Source organism: Aythya marila (genome assembly GCF_965140915.1).
Source record: "Aythya marila genome assembly, chromosome: 3".
NCBI lineage: Eukaryota > Metazoa > Chordata > Aves > Anseriformes > Anatidae > Aythya > Aythya marila.
The window spans coordinates 99741580-99766819 of NC_139044.1; the positions used below are offsets into that span (position 1 = coordinate 99741580).

The window sequence follows — 25240 nt, forward strand, 5'->3', positions numbered from 1 at the left end:
ATGCTGCCAATCCAGGTCCACCTGAGCTACTTCAATCTTAGCAGCCTGATCCACCTGCTGGTTGTTTTGATGTTCTTCAGTAGCCCGATTCTTGGGCACATGAGCATCTACGTGACGTACTTTCACAGCCAGGTTCTCTACCCGAGCAGCAATGTCTTGCCACAAAGCAGCAGCCCAGATGGGTTTGCCCCTACGCTGCCAGTTGTTTTGCTTCCATTGCTGTAACCATCCCCACAGGGCATTTGCTACCATCCATGAATCGGTGTAGAGATAGAGAACTGGCCATTTTTCTCGTTCAGCAATGTCTAAAGCCAGCTGAATGGCTTTCACTTCTGCAAACTGACTCGATTCACCTTCTCCCTCAGCAGCTTCTGCAACTCGTCGCGTAGGACTCCATACAGCAGCCTTCCATCTCCGATGCTTCCCCACAATACGACAGGACCCATCAGTGAACAGGGCATATTTCTTTTCATTCTCTGGTAACTGGTTGTACAGTGGGGCTTCTTCAGCACGACCCACCTCCTCCTCGGATGATATCCCAAAGTATTTGCCTTCTGGCCAGTCCATAATCACTTCCAATATTCCTGGGCGACTGGGGTTTCCTATTCGAGCCCGCTGAGTAATCAGTGCAACCCACTTGCTCCACGTAGCATCAGTTGCATGATGTGTAGAAGGGACCGTTCCCTTGAACATCCAGCCTAGTACTGGCAATCGGGGTGCTAGGAGGAGCTGCGCTTCAGTACCGACCACCTCTGAAGCAGATCGAACTCCTTCATATGCTGCCAATATCTCCTTTTCAGTTGGAGTATAGCGGGCCTCAGATCCTCTGTATCCCCGACTCCAAAACCCCAGGGGCCGACCTCGAGTTTCCCCAGGTTCTTTCTGCCAGAGGCTCCAGGTGGGGCCGTTCTCCCCGGCTGCAGTGTAGAGCACATTCTTTACATCTGGTCCTGTTCGAACTGGCCCAAGGGCTACTGCATGGACTATTTCCTGCTTGATTTGTTCAAACGCTTGTCATTGTTCAGGGCCCCATTCAAACTCATTCTTCTTACGGGTTACTTGGTAGAGCGGGTTTACAATCAGACTGTAATTTGGGATGTGCATTCTCCAAAACCCCACAACACCTAGGAAAGTCTGTGTTTCTTTTTTGTTAGTTGGTGGAGACATAGCTGTTATTTTGTTGATCACATCCATTGGGATTTGACGACGCCCATCTTGCCATTTTATTCCTAAAAACTGGATCTCTCGTGCAGGTCCTTTGACTTTATTTTGTTTTATGGCAAAACCGGCTTTCAGAAGGATTTGGACTATTTTCTTCCCTTTCTCAAAAACTTCCTCTGCTGTGTCACCCCACACAATAATGTCATCGATGTACTGCAGGTGTTCAGGAGCTTCCCCCTGCTCCAGTGCAGACTGGATCAGCCCATGGCAAATGGTAGGGCTGTGTTTCCACCCCTGGGGCAGTCGATTCCAAGTATATTGGACTCCCCTCCAAGTGAAAGCAAACTGTGGCCTGCACTCTGCTGCTAGAGGGATGGAGAAAAATGCATTAGCGATATCAATTGTGGCGTACCACTTGGCTGCCTTCGATTCAAGTTCGTACTGAAGTTCCAGCATGTCCGGCACTGCAGCACTCAGTGGTGGCGTCACTTCGTTCAGGCCACGATAGTCCACTGTTAGTCTCCACTCGCCATTAGACTTTCGCACTGGCCATATGGGACTATTGAAAGGTGAATGAGTCTTGCTGATCACTCCTTGGCTCTCCAATTGACGAATTAGCTTATGGATGGGAATCAGGGAGTCTCGGTTAGTGCGATATTGCCGCCGGTGCACAGTTGTGGTAGCGATTGGCACTTGCTGTTCTTTGACCCTCAGCAACCCCACAACAGAGGGGTCCTCTGAGAGACCAGGCAAGGTAGATAATTGTTTAATGCCTTCTGTCTCTAAGGCAGCTATACCAAAAGCCCATCGGAACCCTTTTGGGTCCTTGCAATATCCTCTTCTAAGATAGTCTATGCCAAGGATACATGGAGCATCCGGGCCAGTCACAATGCGGTGCTTTTCCCACTCATTCCCAGTCAGACTCACTTCAGCCTCCAATACAGTCAACTGCTGAGATCCGCCTGTCACTCCACAAATATAGATGGGCTCTGGTCCTTTATATCTCGATGGCATTATAGTACATTGTGCACCGGTGTCTACTAAAGCCTTATACTTCTGTGCGTCTGACGTGCCAGGCCATCGAATCCACACAGTCCAATAAACTCGATTGTCCCTTTCCTCCCCCTGGCTGGAGGCAGGGCTCCCCTAATCCTGGTCAGAATCTTCTTCATTTCTGTGTTTCTGTGTCTGCTGGAAGTTGGAGCAGCAAACTTTTCAGAGAATCCCTTTTTCTTGATTGTTTTCTTTTGCAACTCACGTACCCGTGCCTCTAGGGTCGCAGTAGATTTTCCATCCCATTTTCTCATGTCCTCTCCATGGTCTCGTAAGTAAAACCACAGAGTGGCACGGGGTGAGTACCCACCATATCGTCTTCCTTGTGTGGATGAACGCCTACCCCTGATAGCTGCGACACTGCTTTGTGCAGGTGCGGAGGAGAATAATCTCTCTTCAAGTTGGTGAACCTTTTCAGAAAGTTTCTCCCAAGTGTTCTCTTTTGGTCGGTGGACACTGGTTGGTTCAGGTGGGGAGGATGATAGATTCTCTTCAAGTTGTTGAACCTTTTCAGAAAGTTTCTCCACAGCTGAGACGCAGGCCTGTAAGGAAGAAGAGAGACTTTCTTCGTACTGCCGAAGTTGTTTAGCAGCTTCATCCACTGTGGGTTCCTCATCCTCTTTCCAGGCCATTATTGCCAATGAGCTGGCATATGATGATGGTGCACTCCGTACGAACTTCCGCCACATGGGTCGTGTACACCTGACTTCATCTGGATCTTTGTATGTTTGTCTGAGGTCTGGATCCTCATAAATCACTTCCCGTACGGCTAATTCCCTCAGGTACTGGATTCCCTTCTCCATAGTGGTCCACTTGCCTGGTAGACATAAAAGTTCTTCCTTGAAGGGGTACCTTTCCCTCACAGCTGAGAGGAGACGCCTCCAGAGGCTGTGAGATTGTGCTCCATCTGCAATTGCTTTGTCAATGCCTGCGTCTCTAGCAAGGGATCCCAGTCGCTTGGCTTCCCTGCCGTCTAATTCCACACAATTGGCTCCAGAGTCCCAGCATCGGAGCAGCCAGGTGACAAGCTGCTCACCTATACAGCGACCAAAATCTTTTCGCACATCTCGTAACTCACGCTCGTTTAGGCTTCGGGTAGTTACTGTTGATTTTTCGGCATCCTCATCTTCCTCCTCCTGAACCCTTGATGGCCCAGCGTCGTCGTCGTCTCCGTCGTCTCTATACCTAGATTTGGCAGAAGACTCTCTGCGTTCTAAACGACCTGAATCTCTATACCATTTTTTCACCTTCTCTACAGGGGCAGCTTGCACTGCTACTGCTCGTTTCTCTGACCTTGTTACAGGGTCTGCCACAGAGGTTGGAATACTCTCTGCAGGGTCAACTTGCACTACTACTGCTCGTTTCTCTGACCTTGTTACAGGGTCTGCCACAGAGGTTGGAATACCCTCTGCAGGGTCAACTTGCACTGCTACAGCTCGTTTCTCTGACCCAGCTACAGGGTCTGCCACAGGGGTTGGAATACCCTCTGCAGGGTCAACTTGCACTGCTACAGCTCTTTTCTCTGACCCAGCCACAGGAGCTGGAGCGGCTGCAGGAGCTGGAGCAGCTGCAGGAACCGGAGCTGGAGCAGCTGCAGGAACCGGAGCTGGAGCAGCTGCAGGAACCGGAGCTGGAGTGGCTGCAGGAACTGGAGTTGGAGCAGTTGCAGGAGCTGGGACTGGAGTAGCAGCAGGAGCTGGGACTGGAGCGGCTGCAGGAGCTGGGACTGGAGCGGCTGCAGGAGCTGGGACTGGAGCGGCTGCAGGAACTGGGACTGGAGTGGCTGCAGGAGCTGGAACAGGAGCATCTGCAGGAACTGGGACTGGAGCATCTGCAGGAGCTGGGACTGGAGTGGCTGCAGGAGCTGGAACTGGAGTGGCTGCAGGAGCTGGGATTGGAGCGGCTGCAGAGTCCACCGTAGGGGTCACAGTGGCCGTTGGATCTGTCACAGGGCTTGGAGTGGCCGCAGGGTCTGTCACTAAGTTGATAGCAGTATCAATGGCAGCTCGATAGGCATGAGCCAGGCCCCAGCATGTTACAATGATTTGTGTTACTTTGGAACTGCCAGAATCATGACACCTTTTTCTCAAGCATTCTGCCAGTTTTTGAGGATTTTGCAGTTGTTCAGGGGTGAATTTCCAAAACACTGGGGGTGCCAACTGCTCTAGATGCCTGCCCATATCCTCCCATACTCCCTGCCACCCACAACTATACTGCCTCCGGGCAGATCTGCGGATGAGCTTCCTAAGTAGTTGTTTAACTTTAAGCAGAACCTGAAGTGCATTCAGGAGGCAGAACAACAAGACTATGCTGGTCTGAGTATCCCAAGGATATTCAATATCTTGGAGAGCTATTGTAGCAAGCTCGGAGGGTAAGAGGGTGGTGAAGGAGGAAGGCATAGTGATCCAGGAGGATACAGGGGTGGTGAAGGAGAAAGGGAGAGTAATCAAGTAAGAAAAAATATCTTCCCCTTTCCCCTCCACAGATTGACTTCCTAACGGAAAAAAGCAATAGGTATAATTGCTAATAGTTTCCAAGATACAGTTTCCAAAATACAGAGTCGACGATGTTACTGAGTACAAATACCAAGTTAGAGTCATGACCAGATATCTCATCGTCTCATAAGCCATTGCTACAACACTCAGTACCATAATGATCTGAAACCAGGGCCCGGAGAGGATAAATAACATGACAGAGAGCAAATACGGAAAATAATGTACTATAATACTCAATTTGGAAAACAGGCGCAGCAGAGTTGAGATTAAAGCAATCAGCATTATGACAAGTGACTATTAAGCAGGTCTAATACTTACACCAATTTTAGTTTAACACACTGTGGTCAGATCTGCCGTTATCTCAACCTTTCGAGCCCCACGTTGGGCGCCAAAAAGACTGTCGTGGTTTAACTCGGCTGGCAGCTAAACACCACGCAGCCGTTCGCTCACCCTCCCCCCTCCCTCTCTGGGACGGGGGAGAGAAATGGAAAGTGAAGCCCGTGAGTTGAGATAAAGACAGTTTAATAAGACAGGAAAATAATAATAACAAAATAATAATAACAATAATAATAATAATGTTACAATGGTGATAATAGGAAAGTAATAATAATATGTACAAACAAGTGATGCACAATGCAATTGCTCACCACCCGCTGACCGATGCCCAGCTTAACCCCGAGCAGTCCGGCCCCCTCCCCCTGGCTAGCCACCCCTATATATTGTTTAGCATGACGTCAGATGGTATGGAATACCCCTTTGGCTAGTTTGGGTCACCTGTCCTGGGTCTGTCCCCTCCCAGCTCTTACTGCACCCCCAGCCTGCCTGTTGGCAGGACAGAGCAAAAAGCTGAGATGTCCTTGGCTTGGTATAAGCACTGCTCTGCAACAATTAAAACATCGGGGTGTTATCAGCACTCTTCTCATCCTAAGCCAAAACACAGCATTCCACCAGCTACTAGGAAGAAAATTAATTCTGTTCTAACTGAAACCAGGACACATAGAATTAATCAATGGACTTGATTATGAAATATTCATACTGAACATCAGGTGATCTCAGTCAAAAGAAAGCTGGATTGTCTAGGGATTGCAAATACTCTAAATGAAACTCTATGATTCTTTTCCTTAAAGAGTTTGCAGTGTACAAGATACTTTACTGTTAACCAACTCTGCCAATTTCACTACATTTTTTTTTTATTTACTAGAGAAGTGTTCCTCAATCACTAACTCTCAGTTATCCTGTTAGAATCTGAAAGTCAGTATTTTGATTTATTTAAAGAAATAGAGAGATCAGTTGCTGCTGACTATAAGAAAGAACTTCAGGAAAAAGAAAGAAGCAAACAAAAACCTAAAAGATTTATGAGCAGGAAGAAAAAAATAGAAATGGAGCAATTCCCAGAATGCTCTCTATTTTGGGTAGGTTTTATTTTTTTTAATACCTGGGCATGAGAGAGCTGATGCTGGTCCATCATTTGGTTTATTTGCTTTTGTTCTACTTGGTGCATGTTTATGGCTCGTATAAAAATAACCATCTTTAAACTCACTCCTCTACTGGTAAGTCCTCTGGGACAGGTAATTTCGGTCCAGATACAGATAGCATAGATGCCTAACTTTGACCTAAAATTCTTTTTTTTTTTTTTTGCCTGTCTTTACATAGTAATGGCTCTCTTTATAGAAAAGTGAGATATGCAGATGTCATGGTAGTGCAGAGATATAAATACCAATTTAAAATTTCAAGTGCATTGTTTACATGTGTTCTGTAAGAAAATCCTAGCTCATTCTGTTGTTCATTTAATAAGCCTTTTATATGCTCATAATCATGATTATAAATCTGAATTGGTATGCTAAGCATTGGTTTCCATCATTTTCTAATCAGTTCATAATTTAATTGATATTTACCTGTAAACACTATTTTCAAATCATTTGCAAAGAAAACCAGTTACCACCTTTGTCTTTTTTTCCTTTATTTTTCTTCACAGTTTAGACATAGTTTTGTACTTTCAGTCAGTGATACAATAGTGTAAACCTCTGGATATTATTTCTCAAGGAAGAAACTGAATATTCTGCAACTGTATTAAGATGTGTATTTCTCTGAAGTTCCCTGAAAGTTTTAGTGTCAGTAGTTCTTTGACAACTTTTAAAATTTCATAAGTATTTTATTTTAATCAGGTTTCATACTGTGTTGCTTTCATGAATTAATTAAATATTGAGTTGCAATACATAAGATGCTACACGTATGGCTAGACTGAACAATCTATATAACCTCTACTTCAGGTTTGACTAATAGCTATATATTCAGGCTAATTCCCTTAGCTTAATTTGCACTGGCATTTGCACACATTTGTTTTAACATCATTTTCTTATGTACGCTGTAATGAGTAGATGATAAAAGTATGTCTTTTCACTGTTGTGAGATCTGGACATCCTCTACTGCTTGGAGAGTATCAGCAACCTTGTCTTTCCAATAGAGGCACTTGAAGGAAAACTTCTAAGATGAAATTTCCAAAATTCATCATTTCATATATAGGTAGTGATAACAAAGAAAACAGAGTTTTAAATCAACTATTAAATAATACTACGGATAAAAGTCTGTTGCATAAATAAGAAACCAGTCTTCTCAATGACTCCTGTAGTACTTACATTAGGATACTGTGTCTTTTTCTTTGATAATTGAGGCATGTCAAAGAGTTTCATGGACCAAATTAGTTTAAGTCAAAAATGTAATTCACGTTGCATTTAGATAAAATTCAGGACATTTATGATTAAAACAAAACAAATTGCCTTCTTATTTTCAGTTATAAAAATATATGTATTGTTAGTATTCAGGCAATATATATTATTTAGTATTAAGGCAATACTAAAATTAAGTCAAAATAGTATCAAATTATATCACATATATTGTCAAGATGGACAGCATTGCTTTCTTCGTGAATGTTTTTATTTCTCTACTAAATTCCTGAGTTATTAAATCTACAAAGTTTAAGAAACTAAAGTTTCTTAAATAGTTTTATCACTATATATTATTCCTTTCTGAGACGAGCAGAGCCAGAGATGAATATTCATGTTTTTTGCACTATGTTGTTTTGTAAACTGTACTTACTGATTCTCATTTATTCTGCACAGGCTCCATCATCACCTTCTTCACCCATAGCTAATGAACCAAAATATGAGAAGCGCTGGCTAGACACCTTATCAGTTCCTCTGTCAATGGCTCGAATCTCGAGGTACAAAGCTGGAACAGATAAATTAAGGTTTGTAATCTAAAAGGAGAAGCACTGTTTTAGTTAGCTGTACCTAATATTTTACTGTGGAGTGTTGGCTACATAAGGATTCTTTGAGTGGAGATATGAAAGTCTTGTTATTAAAATCTATGTAGTCCATCTTCTCTTGAGATTAATACCATGCATTATGATTATGAGACAAAGTAAAAAGACTGTAAATGTAGCTCCTATAAATATGTTTTTGTAATCTGATGTACCTTGGGAATTCAGTTAGCATCAGCAGCTAGCACAGAGGTTAAGCTTGGCATTACTTGAATTAATTTTTAAGGTATTACATTTCACTCCATATCTCTGTAATAGAGTAAGTTCAGATATTGTCAGTAAACACTCCTTTTTCTTTAAAAATGATAACATTCTGCAAAATGTTATGTGCCTATCATTGTCATATAGGAACTCATACTGACAACAGATTTTCTCAAAGTAGAGGGTACAAAGTGTTTTATTTTTCATCATAGAATCTTGCCACATCTCAGATACTTAGGCAATAGTTCATAAAGCAACAGTGGAGTAGGATAGCAAAGGTGATTGTTGTGGGCTTCAGGAAATAAGTAAAAGCAAAAGTGAAGGCTGTTGAAGCCTCAGTAAATAATATGCTTGAGAAAGTTCTAACATTTTGCAGCATGCATATTTTTTTTCTGCAATCCTTTAAGCGTGGTAGGACTGCCACAAATCTGTCACTAATTGTGGTTCAAGTAGTCCACTGTTCTCCATATTTATGAGAACAGCAGTTCGTTCACTGTTGTTAGTTTCCATTTTCTTTATGGGTTGCCCTATATTTATATATTTCTGATTTTTGAAAATGAGAGAATTGGAATCCTTCTTGAAGCATCAACTGTTAAGGTCACCTGCTACCAGGAAGTATCAGAAATTAACGTGTTTGTTTTTCTTTATCTACACCAGATTTGTTACCTGTTTCCAAAAAAAAATGATGTGAATTATCATTTATTTTATTTTATTTTTTTGTAGGACAGTTATCCTGCTTTTAGCTTAGAGCAATTGGTCCCCTAAATCTGTTGGAGTCTCTTCTCCCAGACTTTGTGATGAAGTGTCACAGCTCAATAATAATAAATTGCACAGAAAACTTTTAAGTTGTTCCACACCCTCTTCTGATCTCTTAATTCCATTTTAAAAAGTCTCTCATAACTTCCTCCACCACTTTCTTCCTTCCTCCTTCAGCTGACCTGTTCATTTGATCCAACACTTCCCAGTCTATCACAGGCCTCCAATCCATTCAGGTCGTAGAGGTTCTCCTGTGGATTAATTTAATTTATCTATGCGTGCACATTTAAGCATCAGCTCATCATCAGCTCATCATCAATGTTTGTGAATTTAAAGGATAAGTGGAAGAAGACAGAACATTTAAACCTTAGAATTCAGTTATCACCTTGGTAGTTTGGAGCTGTTTAACTCCTGTTCTATGCACTCTATGCATTAGATGAAGCAATCCCAAGAGATTCCACTTCTGAAAACAGCTGCTGTACGTTTTGAAAATGCCTTGAAATAACGTATCTTCTGATACTGTACTGTCTGGCTGGGGTGGAGTAAATATTCTACATAGCAGCCTGCATGGTGCCATGTTTTGGATTTTTGACTAAAATAATATTAATAACACACCAGTATTTTTGTTGTTGCTGAGCATCTCTTTTTCCCACCCCCAACAAGTAGGCTAAGGGTGGACCGGAAGTTGGTAGGGGACACAATGTGGACAGCTGACCCAAATTGATCAAATGATTATTCCATGCCATGTAACATCATGGTCAGCAACAAAAACTACGGGGAAGGAGGTCTGGAAGGGTCTATATGATCGGTAAGGAGAATTCCTGCTTTTTCAATATAAAGGGAGACTGTGAATCTGTATGTAATCCTTGTCTTGAGAAGGCACTCTGGCACTGGTACAGCCCCGTCTCATTTTTAAGTCTGTATCGTTGAACAATTGAAACTATTTTCTACGGTGTCATATACACAGCTGTGCGCCTTCTCTTCTAGGTGGACAAAAAGGACATTTCCCCTACTCTTTCCCTGAATTAAATTCTGAAAGAGAGGTCTATATAATTTTTCTACCAAAATGATCTGTCTTTTTAGCTTTTGACATTCTCTTGAAACTTTGTAAAATATTACAGCTTGGGAAAGGATATTAAAGCCTGTATGATTATTTGGCCATTTATTCACTCACAGGTAACACTGAAAGCACTGCTTTTTCACCTCTGAAATTCTTCCAGATGGTCACAGAACACATAGCATACTCTTTTACTAAAATCAATTGTGTGTGCTAAGTATAGTATCTGTGAGTCCAACTACTCTTGCTGTTCTGATGTAATATACTGCTGTCAGACAGTCTAGAAAGCCCCTCTGACCTCATTATCACTTTTGCTTTCATATTTAAGATATGTGTATGTATTCCTAGTGTTTTAATAATCTAATTTTCAGACAACCTCAGGAACAAGGTCGAGCAGAGTCTGATTTATTACTGAAAGGCAACTTTTTGATGCCTTTGCTTTGTAAAAGGCAGAGTATAACAATGTATAAACTGTTAGCATCTTCCTCAATATTTTTGACTATTTTTCTGTTAGAAACAGGTTATATAGTTAGAGCTTTCAGATAGGCTATGGCATATTTTTTAGTGTGGTTTAGATCAGATCTAGCCTAATCTAATCAGATTGGGCCATATTATTTCCTTTGTGGTTAAAGTATGTTGTAGTATTTCATTGGAGTCTTCCAGTAACTTTGGCAAGAAAATACATACTTCTAGCTTTTGTGTCATAAGATGGTCAGGAGCACCTCTATGTGACAAGTATTCTTTTTTCATGGTGTAAGAAAAAGGAGTCATATTTTGACTTTCATTACACTGGATTTTTCATTTGACTTTTCCCACAAAGTCTGAAGATTAGTGACTTAATGACACAAGTATATCTTTCATATATTTTAGATTTTGCACTGTAGGTATTAACAGAAAAAAAAAAAAAAAAAAAGAAGAAAAAAAAAAAAGAGAATGGGATAGGTGGTTTTCCTTCCTTATACATGAAGAGGAATGGAAAAAAAATACTGCAAAGAGTCTGAAGTCTCTTTTCCACATAACTAAACAAAATTTTAAAAATTCCCAACCCTAGAATATTTTAAAGGAAATATGAACATCGTAGTTGATGTTTCTCATCTTCTCAATGCAGGATCTTTCCAGTTATATCTTCAGAAAGTATGAACATCAAGATAAACATTATCTTAACTGCACAAATCACTTGTAATTAGTGCAGTTCATATTGATGGTATAATTGAAATATATTTGAATATTTCTTTGTAGCGTATAGGTTAGTCTGCTCTTTTTGATTACTTACTAGTTCGTTGGCTTTTAAATGTCCTTGCTTTTATTATATAGCACCACTACTTTTATAATTTTACAGTTCTCGCCAGTCCATTTGTGCTATTTTTCTCTGTAACTATTAAGGTAGTATGGACAGTGAGAATTCTGCTCCTGTGAGTACACGCAATTGCTAGGAATGGAAACATTTTTTGACTGTTAAAGACAGAGTTGGTCACTAAATGTGATACAAGTTTAACAGTGGAATAAGTAAGCCTTGCTTACCCAAAATAATTTTTTGTTCCTGATGTCGTTTGCAGACTTTTTGTTTTTAAGATAGAAAGGTAAAGACCAGTAGTCACATAGAAGGTGAAGAACATAGTTCTAGTCATTTATGATCTTTCATATTTTCTAACAGAATATATAGAACCTTATTTGGAACTATGTGTAGGTATTTCTAGTCCTTACAATGGGCACTGACAGCCCTAGGTAATCATTTTTGTTTGCTGTATTGACTGATGCTTTAAGTGAAGGTAGTATAGCTATAACCTCTTGAACACTGTAAGTTTAGAGACTGAAAAAAAATACGTATTTGGAAGATGGAAACTGAACAGAAGAAATGGGTGAGCTGGAAGTAACTCTGGTCCAGCACCTATAAGCCCTAGTAGCTGTGATCCCAATTACAAAAACAACTTAATTAAATTCTGGTATTATTTTCGATTTGCTAAGGAGCGAAAGAGAATAACATCTGATAAAAAGTAAGTAGAAAAAGAAAGCAAAGGTTTTGATGGATGTTATTATCTCTTAAGGACTATCTGACTGATGATACAGAAAATAAAATTATACTAATTAAAATCATTAGTGACAGAATCAGCATCCACTACACAGAAGAAGAGCACAATATGTTATGAAAGGATAGAACAATTGGAAATGGAATACAACATAATAGTGCCAAGTGTAGGGGAATGGCATTAAGGATTCTTACTAGAACAAAAATCTAGAACAAATAAATTCATTTTCCATAGGAGCCTAATGGAGCCTTTTGGTGGACAGCAGCAGAGGAAGGAATGGATTAGGTCCATACCATAGTTAGGCAGAAAATAACCCTGGGATATCACTGTTCTGCAGACTTATGAAGGAAAAACAGATATTTTAGAATATAGCAGGAGAAACAATTTCTAGAAATGAGAAGGATAAAAACCATTGTACAAACATTGCTAAAACCCGATCTAGAATCTGTGTACAATTCTGGTTATTCGAATTAAAACATAAAATTTGAATGGATACAGTACTTAAGTGTACAGTGTTTTTAGTTAATCATATAGAAATATATCCTATTATTTTGATTTCTTAGGGTGTTGGGTTAACAGGAAGGATAAATCAGGATAAAAATCAGCCAATGGTTTCTAACCACTGGAATGGTGGTATTCTAGAGCCGTCTCTGTAGTAGTGGAACTTGTCCTGTCTAACTGGTTAGCAAAATAGGATTTAATAGCAATGAGATTTAATAGTAATGAGCATTGAGCAATATATGATTTATTTACTTTTTTTAACTTGCAAATGGCAAAGCATTGGGCGTGATACCTATACATGACTTTTTCCTCCTGTGCTTCTATGATGTGTTTTACTATTCTGTTAAATGTAGCAGCTTCTTATTCAAAAATTCGTTATGTATATAATCCATTTAAAATATGACATGATTTTGAAGAAGAGTTATTTTTTTCTCTTCAGGTACATTTCCTCCTTTTAGCTCTAGTGTTTTAACATTTGTCAACTGGAGGGTTTTTTTGGCACTTAAGGAATTTAAACTTCTTTTTCTTCCCATTCAGCATAGGTATGGAAAGTGAAAGCAATTTTCAATGACTTTTAGACCTAGTAGCCTTGTAATAAATGTGACATATTGCTGTGGGCAATGTTTTGTGATTTCTACCATGCCTATTGATTTTTGAGTGTAGTTATAAAGTACTAAAGAGCTTGGTACCTGCCTGTAAGGAAGTCTATTCTGTAACCTTTGTTCTGAATTTCTTGAGCTTTTTAGCACTACATAAAGTACTTTTTTTCTGTGTTTAGGAATATGATGTATAGGACAATTTATTGCTTTTTGCTACATTGTTAAGTTGATAAGTGAAAAAGTCATGAAATCTGAGATTTTCTTTTTAAAATTGTGCTACCCACCAATTTTTATTAGCTGCCTGACCACTGCCATGTGTGTTTTTTATTAAAAAAAAAATGTTGAAATAAGTATTTCTAATACTACTTTTACAATTTAACTTAAACAGCAAGATGTTCTGGAAGTCAGTTGCTAGGGGTCAGGTAAATACAGGCTACAGGATAAGCTCTTCTCAACAGACTGTTAACAGAGAGATGCCCAAGAAATGAATAGTTATTCTGTAGATCTCTCCACAATGAGAGACTGACACACCCTAATATAAAATAAGGGCTAACTCAGAGAAAAGTCAAGCAGGAAAAAGGAGCTAGACAGGAGCTATGCCATGCAGTTAGAATAAAGATCAGCACTGAATACTGATTCTTAAAGTTAGGGACCAATTTAGTACCTGTTCCGTATGTTTTGGCCAGAATTTAGACATTCTGGATGCAAGATATTTGCAGTCTAAAAGTGCATCAAAAATCAATGGCATCAAAATTAAGGGAATTGCTGCTGCTTTGCAGTCTAGGGCAATATAGTCACATGCTCAAACACATCGCTTTAATTCTGTTCAGTTGCAGGAAGCCAACTTATGGAGAGTGAGGTGGTTTATTTTTTTTATTCTTCATCCTCACAATATTTAGCATCTAGTTTTAAAATCTGTACTGCAGCTAAGCACACGAATGTACGCGGGAACCATTCGCCCTTTCCCCCGAAGTTGTGTTGCTCTGGAAAATTCATGTGGCACCTCTTCATTCTTAGTTCTAGTAAATAACCTCCTTTAGAAGACAGAACAGTGGAAAAGGAAATGTAAAATAAATCCTTCTCCTCCCTCCCTTCCCCACCACCCCCCAAAAAACAAAAACAAAACAACAACAACAACAAAAGAATATATATATACATAACAAATAACAAATTATTACTCCGGGGGATTGTGTATATTAATATTACCACAGAGTTCAAAGAATTATTACCTTTTTTTTCTGTTTCTGGAGGAAGTGAGACATAAGTTATCTTTTCTTCTGCTGACAAAATACTAAATTCTAATCCACCAGAGTTAGCTCAGCAAGACTCTGTCCCCACTAAATGCCTCAGGATAAATAGCCTTGAGGTTCTGTGGCAGGTCTGCTTTCTTCCCACTAACTTTGACACCAAAATAGCAATAAAGAATTCTGGAGCTAGCTGAATGTGTTGAAGCATGTAGCCTGTGGTGCTCATTATTTAGCTTTATCACTGTTGTTTTTCACAGTATCTTTTTGTTCCAGAAATGCATTTTTTTCAGAGGCATAGATGGGTGTTATGGGAAAGAACCTGGTTTGCATTGTATTATCAATAATAGTAATAATAAAAATACGATAAAGGTATATTGTTCTTTCTTCTGAAAGCAGACAGGTTTTAGATTTCAAAGTAAACCTGCCACAGTGCTGAGTGAAAATCAAGCACATGGCCATGTATTTTTCTCTAACAAATGTGTTTGAATTCCTTATACAGTATAAACAGTATATTCAAATCAGCTGGAGAACTGAAAATGTTCAAGAAGTAATCTTTTGCATATAATTTAAACAATCATTTAAATAATTTAAATGATGAACTCTGTAGTCATGACAAAGAGTTGTTGTCATGACTTATAGACTCCCCTTATGTCAAAAGACATATAGTTCTTGAAACTGAAACTTAGCTGGCATTAAAATGGGAGGCAGTCCAGTAAAAATTGTCCGTGTATTGTGTTAGCCATCTTATATGTGCCAGAAAGAAAAAATCGTGTATTATATTTGAGATTTACGCTACTGACCTATTAAGTCAGCTCTGAAGACATCATTAAGATAAATTTGATCTTCCTATAATGAATAATATGAAATACAGTTTGGTGGTTTATTATTTAAAATTTTAACCTCTCCAGCATGTTTCCATTGTGACAAAGGAACACAAAGGAGAATCTAAAAATTTGTCTGCATGCTGATAACTTAAGGTAAAATGACAATCGCATAGGTTCTTTGGGACTATTCACATGCTCAAAATCTATGTGAGGTTCGAATTTAATGGATGAGATTCATCTCATCTGACTGTAGATATCTGGTAGTCATTTGCCTACAAATACACTAAATCCCTGGACTCACCTTGGAGTCAGTGGATGGAAATAAGGATGTCTTGTGTTTCTTCTGTCTCACACAGTCCCTTACGCTAAACCAAAATAGTTCCTGTGTTCAGCATGTCTCACTTCTAGAATCATAGAATAAGTCAGGCTGGAAGGGATGCCAGCGGTCACCCAGTCCTGTTCCCTGCTCAAAGCATGTCTAATGAAATCACATCGCACAGGGCCATCTCCTGAACACCTTCCAGGATGGAGATTCTACAAACTTGGTGGGCAACCTGTGCCGGTATTTGATCATCCTCATGGGAAAAACAAAAGAAAAAAAAATGAAAAAATGAAAAACCTGATGTCAAATTGGAATTTGCCATGTTACAAATTGTGTCCGTTGCCTCTCACCTACTTAGGCAACAGAATTTTGTTTGCCTGAATGGGGTGAAATTGAAATCCTCTCCCTTGAATTATCAAAAACCAATGATTGTGCTGAAATTATAAAACGCATATTGATAAAGATACATATATTCCATTCTCCACCCCACCACAGTGACCCATCCTACTACCGTTCTGCACTCAAGACAGGACAGTAGCACAGTGATACTTCATATGTCTTTCAGTCATTCAGGCTGCTTCTGTTCTCCAGCAAGGCTCCTCAACCTCTTTCTTTGTTCTGCAACAAGTAAAGCACGCTGAGTCTGGCAGACTGTAATTCCACAGATTTTTCTCTCTGCAACAAAGCCAAGTATCTCACACCTGCATACTACTCTCTTTTCAGCTGGTGACAGTACCGCTGTTAGTTCCCATCAGCAGTACTACCGTAACTTTTTGTGTGACTTCATGGGGTACAGGATAAGACACCTAATCAATGCTAGAACCATCCCATCTCCCACAATCCTTTTTTTTTTTTTTTCTTCTACGTGAGTTATTACAAATTTAATGGGATACAGCTGGGAGCTGTTAGTGGCGCATCAGTTAGATAGAAGCAAAATGTCTGTGTCACTTCAAATTATCTTAAATCATTACTCTGAGTTTAATACAAAATAAAACAAAGTTACAATACTGGAAGCAAAATGTTCACTAAAAAAAAGAAACAAACTCGACATGCAATCCAAGCATGTGTTTAATACCTCGATAGCTTTTTAGCTCAATAGTTTCTGTTAGCAGTCTAATTATATAAGCAACTTTGCCCATTTTTTGAGGCTGTATTTCATTTACAGTAGTACACCCCATTATTTTTTAACACAATTTCAAAGAGATTAAATAATTTAGACAATTCTTTTTTGGGGGTGAATTTTCATTCCATAATCCACAATACTTCAGGCTAATTAGAAATAGAAATTCTGGCAAGAGAGTCATACAGAAATGTAAACAAGCCATTAGAAAACTCTGTAATAAAAGCAATAAAAATTGAATTCAGACATAAGGAGGAAGAAAGACTGAATGACTGAAATCCTTACCCTCCAATAACACAAAAATTCAGCTTTTTGCAGTCCAGCTGGCATTGAAAATAGATTTTCTCTTAGAAAAGTCTTTTGACGTAACACCTCTTTATTTACCAACTGCTCTGTATCACAAAACTCCCAGTTGCCATTTTTTGTTTTATTAACATTAATTGATGAAAAGTGTCAATGTCAGGAAGAGAACTAAGTCTACCAATGCCCATCTATTATTTAAACTAACATTACTCTTGCTAAGACAGCATTTATTTTATTAAAATAAGTTAATGTAATAAAAAGAAAAAAAAAAGACATTTCACAGTAAAAGTGAGATAAAAATAGGCTGAGTAAAGAAACCAGTGCTTCATGCTATTTAGTGGAAATGCTTGTGGGAAAGAAAGTTTCAGATTGGGATACAAATATGAAAATAATAGAAAATGTGAGGGTAATTCATCCCAAATTTCTAGAATTGAAGAAAAACAAATATTCTAGGTGTTACCATTCACACTCATGTGTAGAGTTAAAGATAGTATGGCCATATTTGGTAGAAATGGTAGAGAAACAGGAAGCTTTAGAAACTAATATATTTTAATATGAAATATTAAAAGGAAAATATTTCCATCTTCAAAGAGCTTTTTCTGTATCTGCAGCATTTGTGTATTTCCCCATAGAAGACACATCAGCAGAAAGGATCTCTAACATTAGACACTGAAACATATTCTTGGCAATTAATCTTTGCTAGTGGAATGCTTCATCCACACCTGACAAAGCGATGATATTCAGATGCTGGCAAACAATGTCTGGTTGTGACTTCACAGCAACTGTGATATTTGTCTCTGACCAGACTGCACTGGAAACCACCGTGAAATTCCAGTCTTTCAAGATGAGTAAAAGGCCTTCAGTTTTCTCAGCCTTGGAGTTCAAACAATTCTCGCAACAGTAAGACTATTTTTATGTGATAGATTCAGTGATTGCTACTTTGTGATGAAGAATGCTTCCAATCATATGGAAGAAGGGGAAATTCCATATGACTGATGAATCTATTGAAGTGGAAACTGGAAGGATTTTGTCTTGTGTTTCATTCAGAGAAGAGTTTAATGAGCTTTGGTAGTGACTTAAAATAATTATGTAAAATTCTTGATAGTGTCATCAGGTGTGTATTTCAAGTGATAGTCAGTGTAAAGGAACAGAGAAGTTACTGCCTATGTTTCTGTTTCCTGTTTTGTGCTTTTTTCTCCTTTTTTTGGTGGTAGGTGGCATTTGCAGTCTTAGAAAGATTTGAAGCCTGTTAACCCCATATATAGTTGTGTATAGGTTATAAGTTGCAGTCAGTATTCATTTTCTGCTGTTTCAAACTATCAGAACTCCACTCCATTTACTTCTGGTTCTCGTTGCAATAATATAATAACAGCAGGAATAAAAGAGACAAGAATCTCCTCTAGCTGTGTCTTAAAATGGTCTTTAAGCCTTCCCCCTTCTTCCCTCTTCTAAGCCTCCACCTCCCCTCTTCCCCCCCCCAAAAAACAAAACAAAACAAAACAAAAAAAAAGCCATGTCATCTTATTTTGTGGTGATGTGACTTCATAGCATCTTGAAACCTCTCAAAACTCTTATGTGATATTAAAGCTCATCCTTGTCAGCAAGCAGGAGTAGGTGCTTAGAGGTCCCTCTATTTTTTTTTATTTTCTGTGTTTTGATGAAATGGAGAAAAGTGTGGTATTTAAGCCTCTAGGATTTATTTTCACCTAAATTTCAGTGCTGTCTTGGTGCTTGCATCATGTACTGGTTGTTTCACTTAAAGTGGAAAAAAAAAGTTCAACATTTCATTTAGCTTTTGGTTTTAGTTTGGATAATTGTTTTCACGTCTTGCCTTATATACATTATATTTTACAGACCACAGTGTGATACATACAACAATACATTATGGAATTTGTAGAGGGAAACAATCGTAATTGAAAGCAAGAAATAATATAGTAACATTGAGCAAGGTTGATGTCGTGGTTTAACCCGGCTGGCAGCTAAACACCACGCAGCCGTTCGCTCACCCTCCCCCCTCCCTCTCTGGGACGGGGGAGAGAAATGGAAAGTGAAGCCCGTGAGTTGAGATAAAGACAGTTTAATAAGACAGGAAAATAATAATAATAATAATAATAATGATGATACAATGGTGATAATACGAAAGTAATAATAGTATGTACAAACAAGTGATGCACAATGCAATTGCTCACCACCCGCTGACCGATGCCCAGCCTAACCCCGAGCAGTCCGGCCCCCTCCCCCCGGCTAGCCACCCCTATATATTGTTTAGCATGACGTCAGATGGTATGGAATACCCCTTTGGCTAGTTTGGGTCACCTGTCCTGGGTCTGTCCCCTCCCAGCTCTTACTGCACCCCCCAGCCTGCCCGTTGGCAGGACAGAGCAAAGGCTGAGATGTCCTTGGCTTAGTATAAGCACTGCTCTGCAACAATTAAAGCATCGGGGTGTTATCAGCACTCTTCTCATTCTAAGCCAAAACACAGCATTCCACCAGCTACTAGGAAGAAAATTAATTCTGTTCTAACTGAAACCAGGACAGTTGAGAACAAACCTTGGTTAGTATGTGGAACATGAGTCAGCTGTATGCACTTTCAGGGAAGAAGGGTAGCCACAAATGGGACAGTATTAGTAATAACAGAGTCAGCAGGTCAAAGGAAGCGATTATTTTCCTCTGCTTTGCATTTGTGAGGCGACATCTGAAATACCTGCATCTTAAATACTGCATCCATTTTTGGCCTGGACTTTTAGGATCCCTCACATCCTACATTTTGATTCTGTGCAAATATCGTGTCAGTGAATCGTTCAGATATCTAGCTGCCTTTGTTTGAATTTCTTAACTGTCTTTTAAAACCGATCACAATATTTTAATAAGGTAAAGGACAGCAGAAGCTTTAGTGTCATCTGCAGTATTGCCAGAACCATGTTTCAAATTAGAAAAGATTGGTTAATTTTTATAACAAAACTTGTAGAGGCCTTTGTTTAAACAAAAACAAAACCAAACAACAACAACAAAAAACATGATTGTGTGTTAGCTGTATTAGCTGTTACCCTAAGAGTTCATTTCTGTGATCTCTCATCAGCCAATTGTGTAACTTTGTGCCACTTAGATAAGGAATTCATGTTGCCTACATTTATGTATCTTCCAAACCTGAGTTATTATGTAGGCACCCTATGTGGTGACAGTGAAGTGCACCATTTTTCTGTCTTAAATGCTCTGGATTGTCCTCTCTCACTTGTGTAAGGATTCTAGTATCTTAACTTCGATATTTTAATTTTCTGTCTAAATTATGCATTGTGAATGGATTCTCTTCAAGGCAGCAGTTTGATTGTTTCCATGTTGCACTGTATATCAATGCATAGTCAATAATAGATGTTCCCTGTGTCAGAGGGATGTTGAAGAGATCATACCATAAGTCATTCCATTACAGCACTGCAGGGATGTTTATGAGAGCCTTAGATAAAAGGAACCGTATGCTCAAGGGGTGATTATTTCACTCAGTTTACTTGAAGATAATATAACATGTTTTCTTTTGGTTTGTTTGTTTTGTTGTTGTGGTTTTTTGTTTGTTTGTTTGTTTGTTTGTTTACCTTTTCTTTCTTTCTAAAGAGATGAAACAGAGATCTCCTGAAACGGAAGTGACACAGAATTTTGACATTGTTTTTAGGTTTTAGTAGGTAACATGATAATTCAATCATGAAAGGAAATCAAGGAAATCTACTGATAACATTTAAGTCTTCAGACCAAGAATGTTATTTTTGTTAGCAGCAAGTATAACACTTAACAACTCATTTAACAGTAAAGGGTATCAGCTATGTGTACATATATATAAGAATATTGTATCTTGCTAATATTGCATATGATGGGTATTTTATATTACCTTTTTAGTATGTAGATTTTAGTCTTCATGTTTACTATCAAACTCCCTACAAATTACAATTGTTAAGTTAATAACTTTTTCAGTAAGGGTCAGAGTGACTCACGTAACCTTTGTGTGTCATTTTGAATGCTCATATTGACATATATCATAAATTAAACAGTAGAAAATTTCACCTTAGATAAGAGATTCCTAGATAACAACCCAACCCAGCAACTTCACAGAACAGTATTCTGGATTCAATAGAAAGCAATACAGCATTAAAGTATAAATATAGCAACTATGTAAACATAACAGAGAGTGGTGATATTCTCCAAGTTATAAAAAAGATACAAACAAAATAGTATATAAGTAAAATCTAATTCTCATGACACGCATGGACACCTAAGAAGTAATCTATGTAACTCTCTGAAATTTAGTTGAAACTATTGCATGTCGTATGTTTTAAATATATATAACCAGTGTACTTCCATGCCACTGCTGAATAGACTTCTGTTATTCCTACTGAAAAATTTAATAGTTGAAAAAGTGTATCCCACCATCATCCAGATGTGTGGGATTTTAGAGCACAGAGTTCAGCTTCCTACATCTGTTAAGGAAACATTGGCATTTGTAGAACAAAGTTGCTTTAAAGATATAAACGAAGCATAAAAATTGAATAAAATTCAGTTGAATATTAGCACATGTAGATGCTGTTATGAGAAAGGGCCTTACATTCAAAAATATTATAAATGAACTTTCAAGTACATTTCTCACATTCCTATGTCATAAAAGAACTTAAAGGAAACTTTGGTTAGAGTTTTGTATAGAAAGTATAGGAATTTAATAAATTAAAACTAGGGAAGGCAATTCGTTGCAACATTTACATTCCTAGCAAATGAAACCAACAATGCAGTAAAGAAAAAAGTCATTTTGGTTTCAAAAATATTAATATTTATTCAAAAAGATCTAATTCATATTTCCTGAGTACACTACCCTAAGTTTAGTAATTATAAACAGTTGGTATGCTTAAGGGAAGTAAATGATCAGCACATATAGATGCTGGTACAGAGAAAGTATTTATTGTATGTGTTGCTGCTGATACTGTCCATTATTATTCTTCTTTTTGTTGCCTTTCTTTTTATTTGTAAATTCAACCCCCAAAACTTTTCAAAAGTTGTAAGGATCACTTAAACACTAAGAGATATTGGACAGTTTCAGAAAACTGATATATCTTCCTTTACGGATATATTTCTTCTTACTGCAGATCTAATGCATTTGAAGTGCTGGCACTCGATGGAGTTAGTACTGGGATACTTCAGTTTTATACAGCCCAGGAGAGTGCTGACTGGCTGAGAGCAATATCAACTAACATCAGTGATTTGACACTTCAAAATGTATGTTACTTTCTGCATATTTTCTTGTCTGTGCTGTTGTAAAACTATTTCTAATTTTCCAAGGGCAGAAAATAATTCACATTTAAGATACCATATATATAAAATGTGTGTTTTGGGGGAGGAAAAGGAGTAAGGGAAAAACAGGAACAGCATGTCTGATCAATCAAAAGTATCAAGTTCTCAAGAGTTGCAGTGTTATAAATCAGAGAGTAGTACAACTTCAGATTGCATTTATTATTTTAAAGACTTCTTAAGGAAAAGTATTGATCCTTCTTGGTCATTACACAGAGCTTTAGATATGACCAAATATTTGTTTTTACATTTTTGTAATTAAATTGTGCTTGAAATTAGCACTTACTGATTTTGAAATTCGAAATTCTGTAGCTAGTGAAGTGTGACTTACAGGGTCTTAGTAGGAGACAGTATTTTTACCTAAGTTCTCTAGGAGTTGTTTTATTTAAATTCACATTATTTAATCTTTCTCTATGGAAGTGGAAGGGTGTTTATTGTATAAATGATTCCTGCTAATTCATAAGTAGCATTTGCTGTTGCAAGCAGAAGCATTAAATAATCCTTGGAGAAAAAGAAATCATTTGGACAGCACATTATTATTCCAAGAAAGAACAACAGAAAATTTGAAGATCCTGGAATGAATCATAAAGTTAATAGACAACTTGAACATGTAGTATATTGAAAATATATTTCAGTCTCTGAGATGTTAGAAAGCAGTGATGAAAAAACTATTGGACAGTTGTCTTTGAAATAAGTCTTTGTGCAAGTTTTTAATCTTTTTTCCTTAGATGTGTTAGACTGTAATTTCATTTCATGACTGTAATCATGATCTGGTGGCATCTCTAACTTTATCTCTATCTTTAACTTGCACTTCATACTCCTGGTTAATTACTGCTTAGTTCTTTAGATTATAATGTGTAGAATTTGTGTTAGATTTCAATGTAAATTTTTGGTCAAAACAGATTATAATTTATTTTTCTGGTCTTCAAAAGTTACTTGGAATCAGATTTGATCAAAATAGCTTTTTAAATAAATTAATTGTTATTTAATATTCAATTACTTTAAACAGTATATTTGACAAAATCAAATATTTTTGCTTATGATGCATTCTGTATAAATATAGGTCTTGCTATTTGAGATTTCTAAGAAAGCTATGTAAATTATTCATGAAATTTCATAATTCCTGCACTGTTAGTAGTAAAAAGAAGTGAATGGAAATATTATTAGAGCTTTTCCAGTTCGTGGTTCCCAACCCAATTCTTTTGCTTTTGAAAAATTCCAGTGAATAAATGTCACTTTAAGAATATGGATGAATAAGCCAATAAAAAGTGGCTATAGGTACAAGCAGATTTTATCAGAGGTAGGGTTCTAGTCTGTTGTTTTTCAAAATACACTGTATGCAGTAGCATGTGTTCTGATGTAGTATCTTCACTCTATTGTGACTGGTCTGCATAAATATTTTATTTTATACAGAGTTTTTTTCTTGGTCTTCTCAGTTATTTATCACAATAGTGAATTCTGTAAACCAAGTGAACCACCTGGTGTTCATCTAAGTGGCTGTTTGGGGGAAGGATCTGATAGGGGAAAAAAAAAAAAAAAAAGTGCTGTGAAAAACTCCTGTATTCAGTGCTCTTGGTCAGATACAGAGTAAAGTCTATACAGAGAATTAAGAAGAGATTAAACTTTTTCTTTCAAATCAGTGCTTTACAGGCTCTGTCAGATATGCTGCCTATAGAACAACTAGACAGGTCTGACCACAGTGCTGTTTTAATTACTCATGATCAGAATAGGAGATATACCAGCCAGTGACTATTCCTTTCACCACAAACTACTTTTTTTTTGTTTGTTTGTTCTTGTTTTTAAAGACCAAGAATGTGAGGTTGGAGTGTAACTTAAGTGTACAGTAAAAGAAAGCTAGGGACTGCCCCCTGTCTCTGAGGGGAAAAGGGATATACATGCTGTTTAGGACAAGGCCTTCAAATTAGATTTATTGAAAATCCATTCTGGATGCTTTTTATTACCTCACTATTACCATTTCACAAAATGTTGTTGTTGTATTTTTTCTGCACCTCTTGTGGAGTTCCTGAAGATAATCTCTACTGGTTCAGAGATTAATTGCCAGATACACAGTAACAATTGACCTTCCTAGTGATACTGTTGGCATAAAGAATGTCAGCATTCTTACCTGCCGCAATACTATGTATTTAAGCAATATTTTCCATTGTTCAGTTTTACCTCTTCACAGTTTTAGATTTTGATTCTGCCAATATTTATCTCTTGATTTTATTTACTCTTCCTGCAGTTTAATCATTCCTAATTCAGCTGTGCATATTTGTGCTACTCTTTTATATACAACTTTTGTCATATACTTCTGCATACCATTTTGAATATTTCTCTTTGAATTTTAATTTGTAAAGTGCTCCTGATGCAGATGAATTGTTTTCTTGCAGTGCACCCTCTCTTTCATACATCACTTTACCTTAATATATTTTATTTTGCCACTGTACAATCTCATCCAGCAACTGGCAGCTCTGTCAGATCTCCTGCTGATGCCAGAAGATAATCCTAATGTAGGCAGTATAAAAATAACTCTGCCATAATGTGACACTTCTGCTAATGTCAGACTACTTTTTTGAAGTACTGAAACATCTAACTTCTTTGCGAAGGCAAGCTCTCTGGGGATCAAGCGTAAAGGAGGAGTTGTCTTTCAATAGTGAAGATGTGAGGAGTCATCACTGCATAAGAATGCTACCCCTGGATGCTAGCATATCTAGAAAGTGTTACTCAGTAAATGAGAAATAGTGATTCTGGTACAGCCTGCAGAGTGATAATTCTTACAAGACAGAGAAGTATAGGGAATATTGCAACATGGAGAAAGATGTAAGGGTGTCTTTTTAACCCTCCGTACTGATACATGTCCTACATGCATATGTTTAGCTAGGAAAATCTTCCTGTAATTGTGAGTTTTAGAAGCAGTATGGATTACATTTTTC

General features: G+C 37.9%; 1 protein-coding gene across 1 annotated transcript in view; it reads left to right on the top strand.

The window, feature by feature from the left end:
* SNTG2 (syntrophin gamma 2) overlaps window positions 1-25240 on the top strand; it is a gene marked incomplete at both ends in the record, with an annotated part of 288908 nt that overhangs the window by 193907 nt on the left and 69761 nt on the right. The window contains 2 exons of the mRNA XM_082758096.1: window positions 7829-7956; window positions 22106-22235. Coding sequence (XP_082614222.1) covers window positions 7829-7956; window positions 22106-22235 — 258 coding nt within the window. The remainder of the gene's footprint in view (window positions 1-7828; window positions 7957-22105; window positions 22236-25240) is intronic.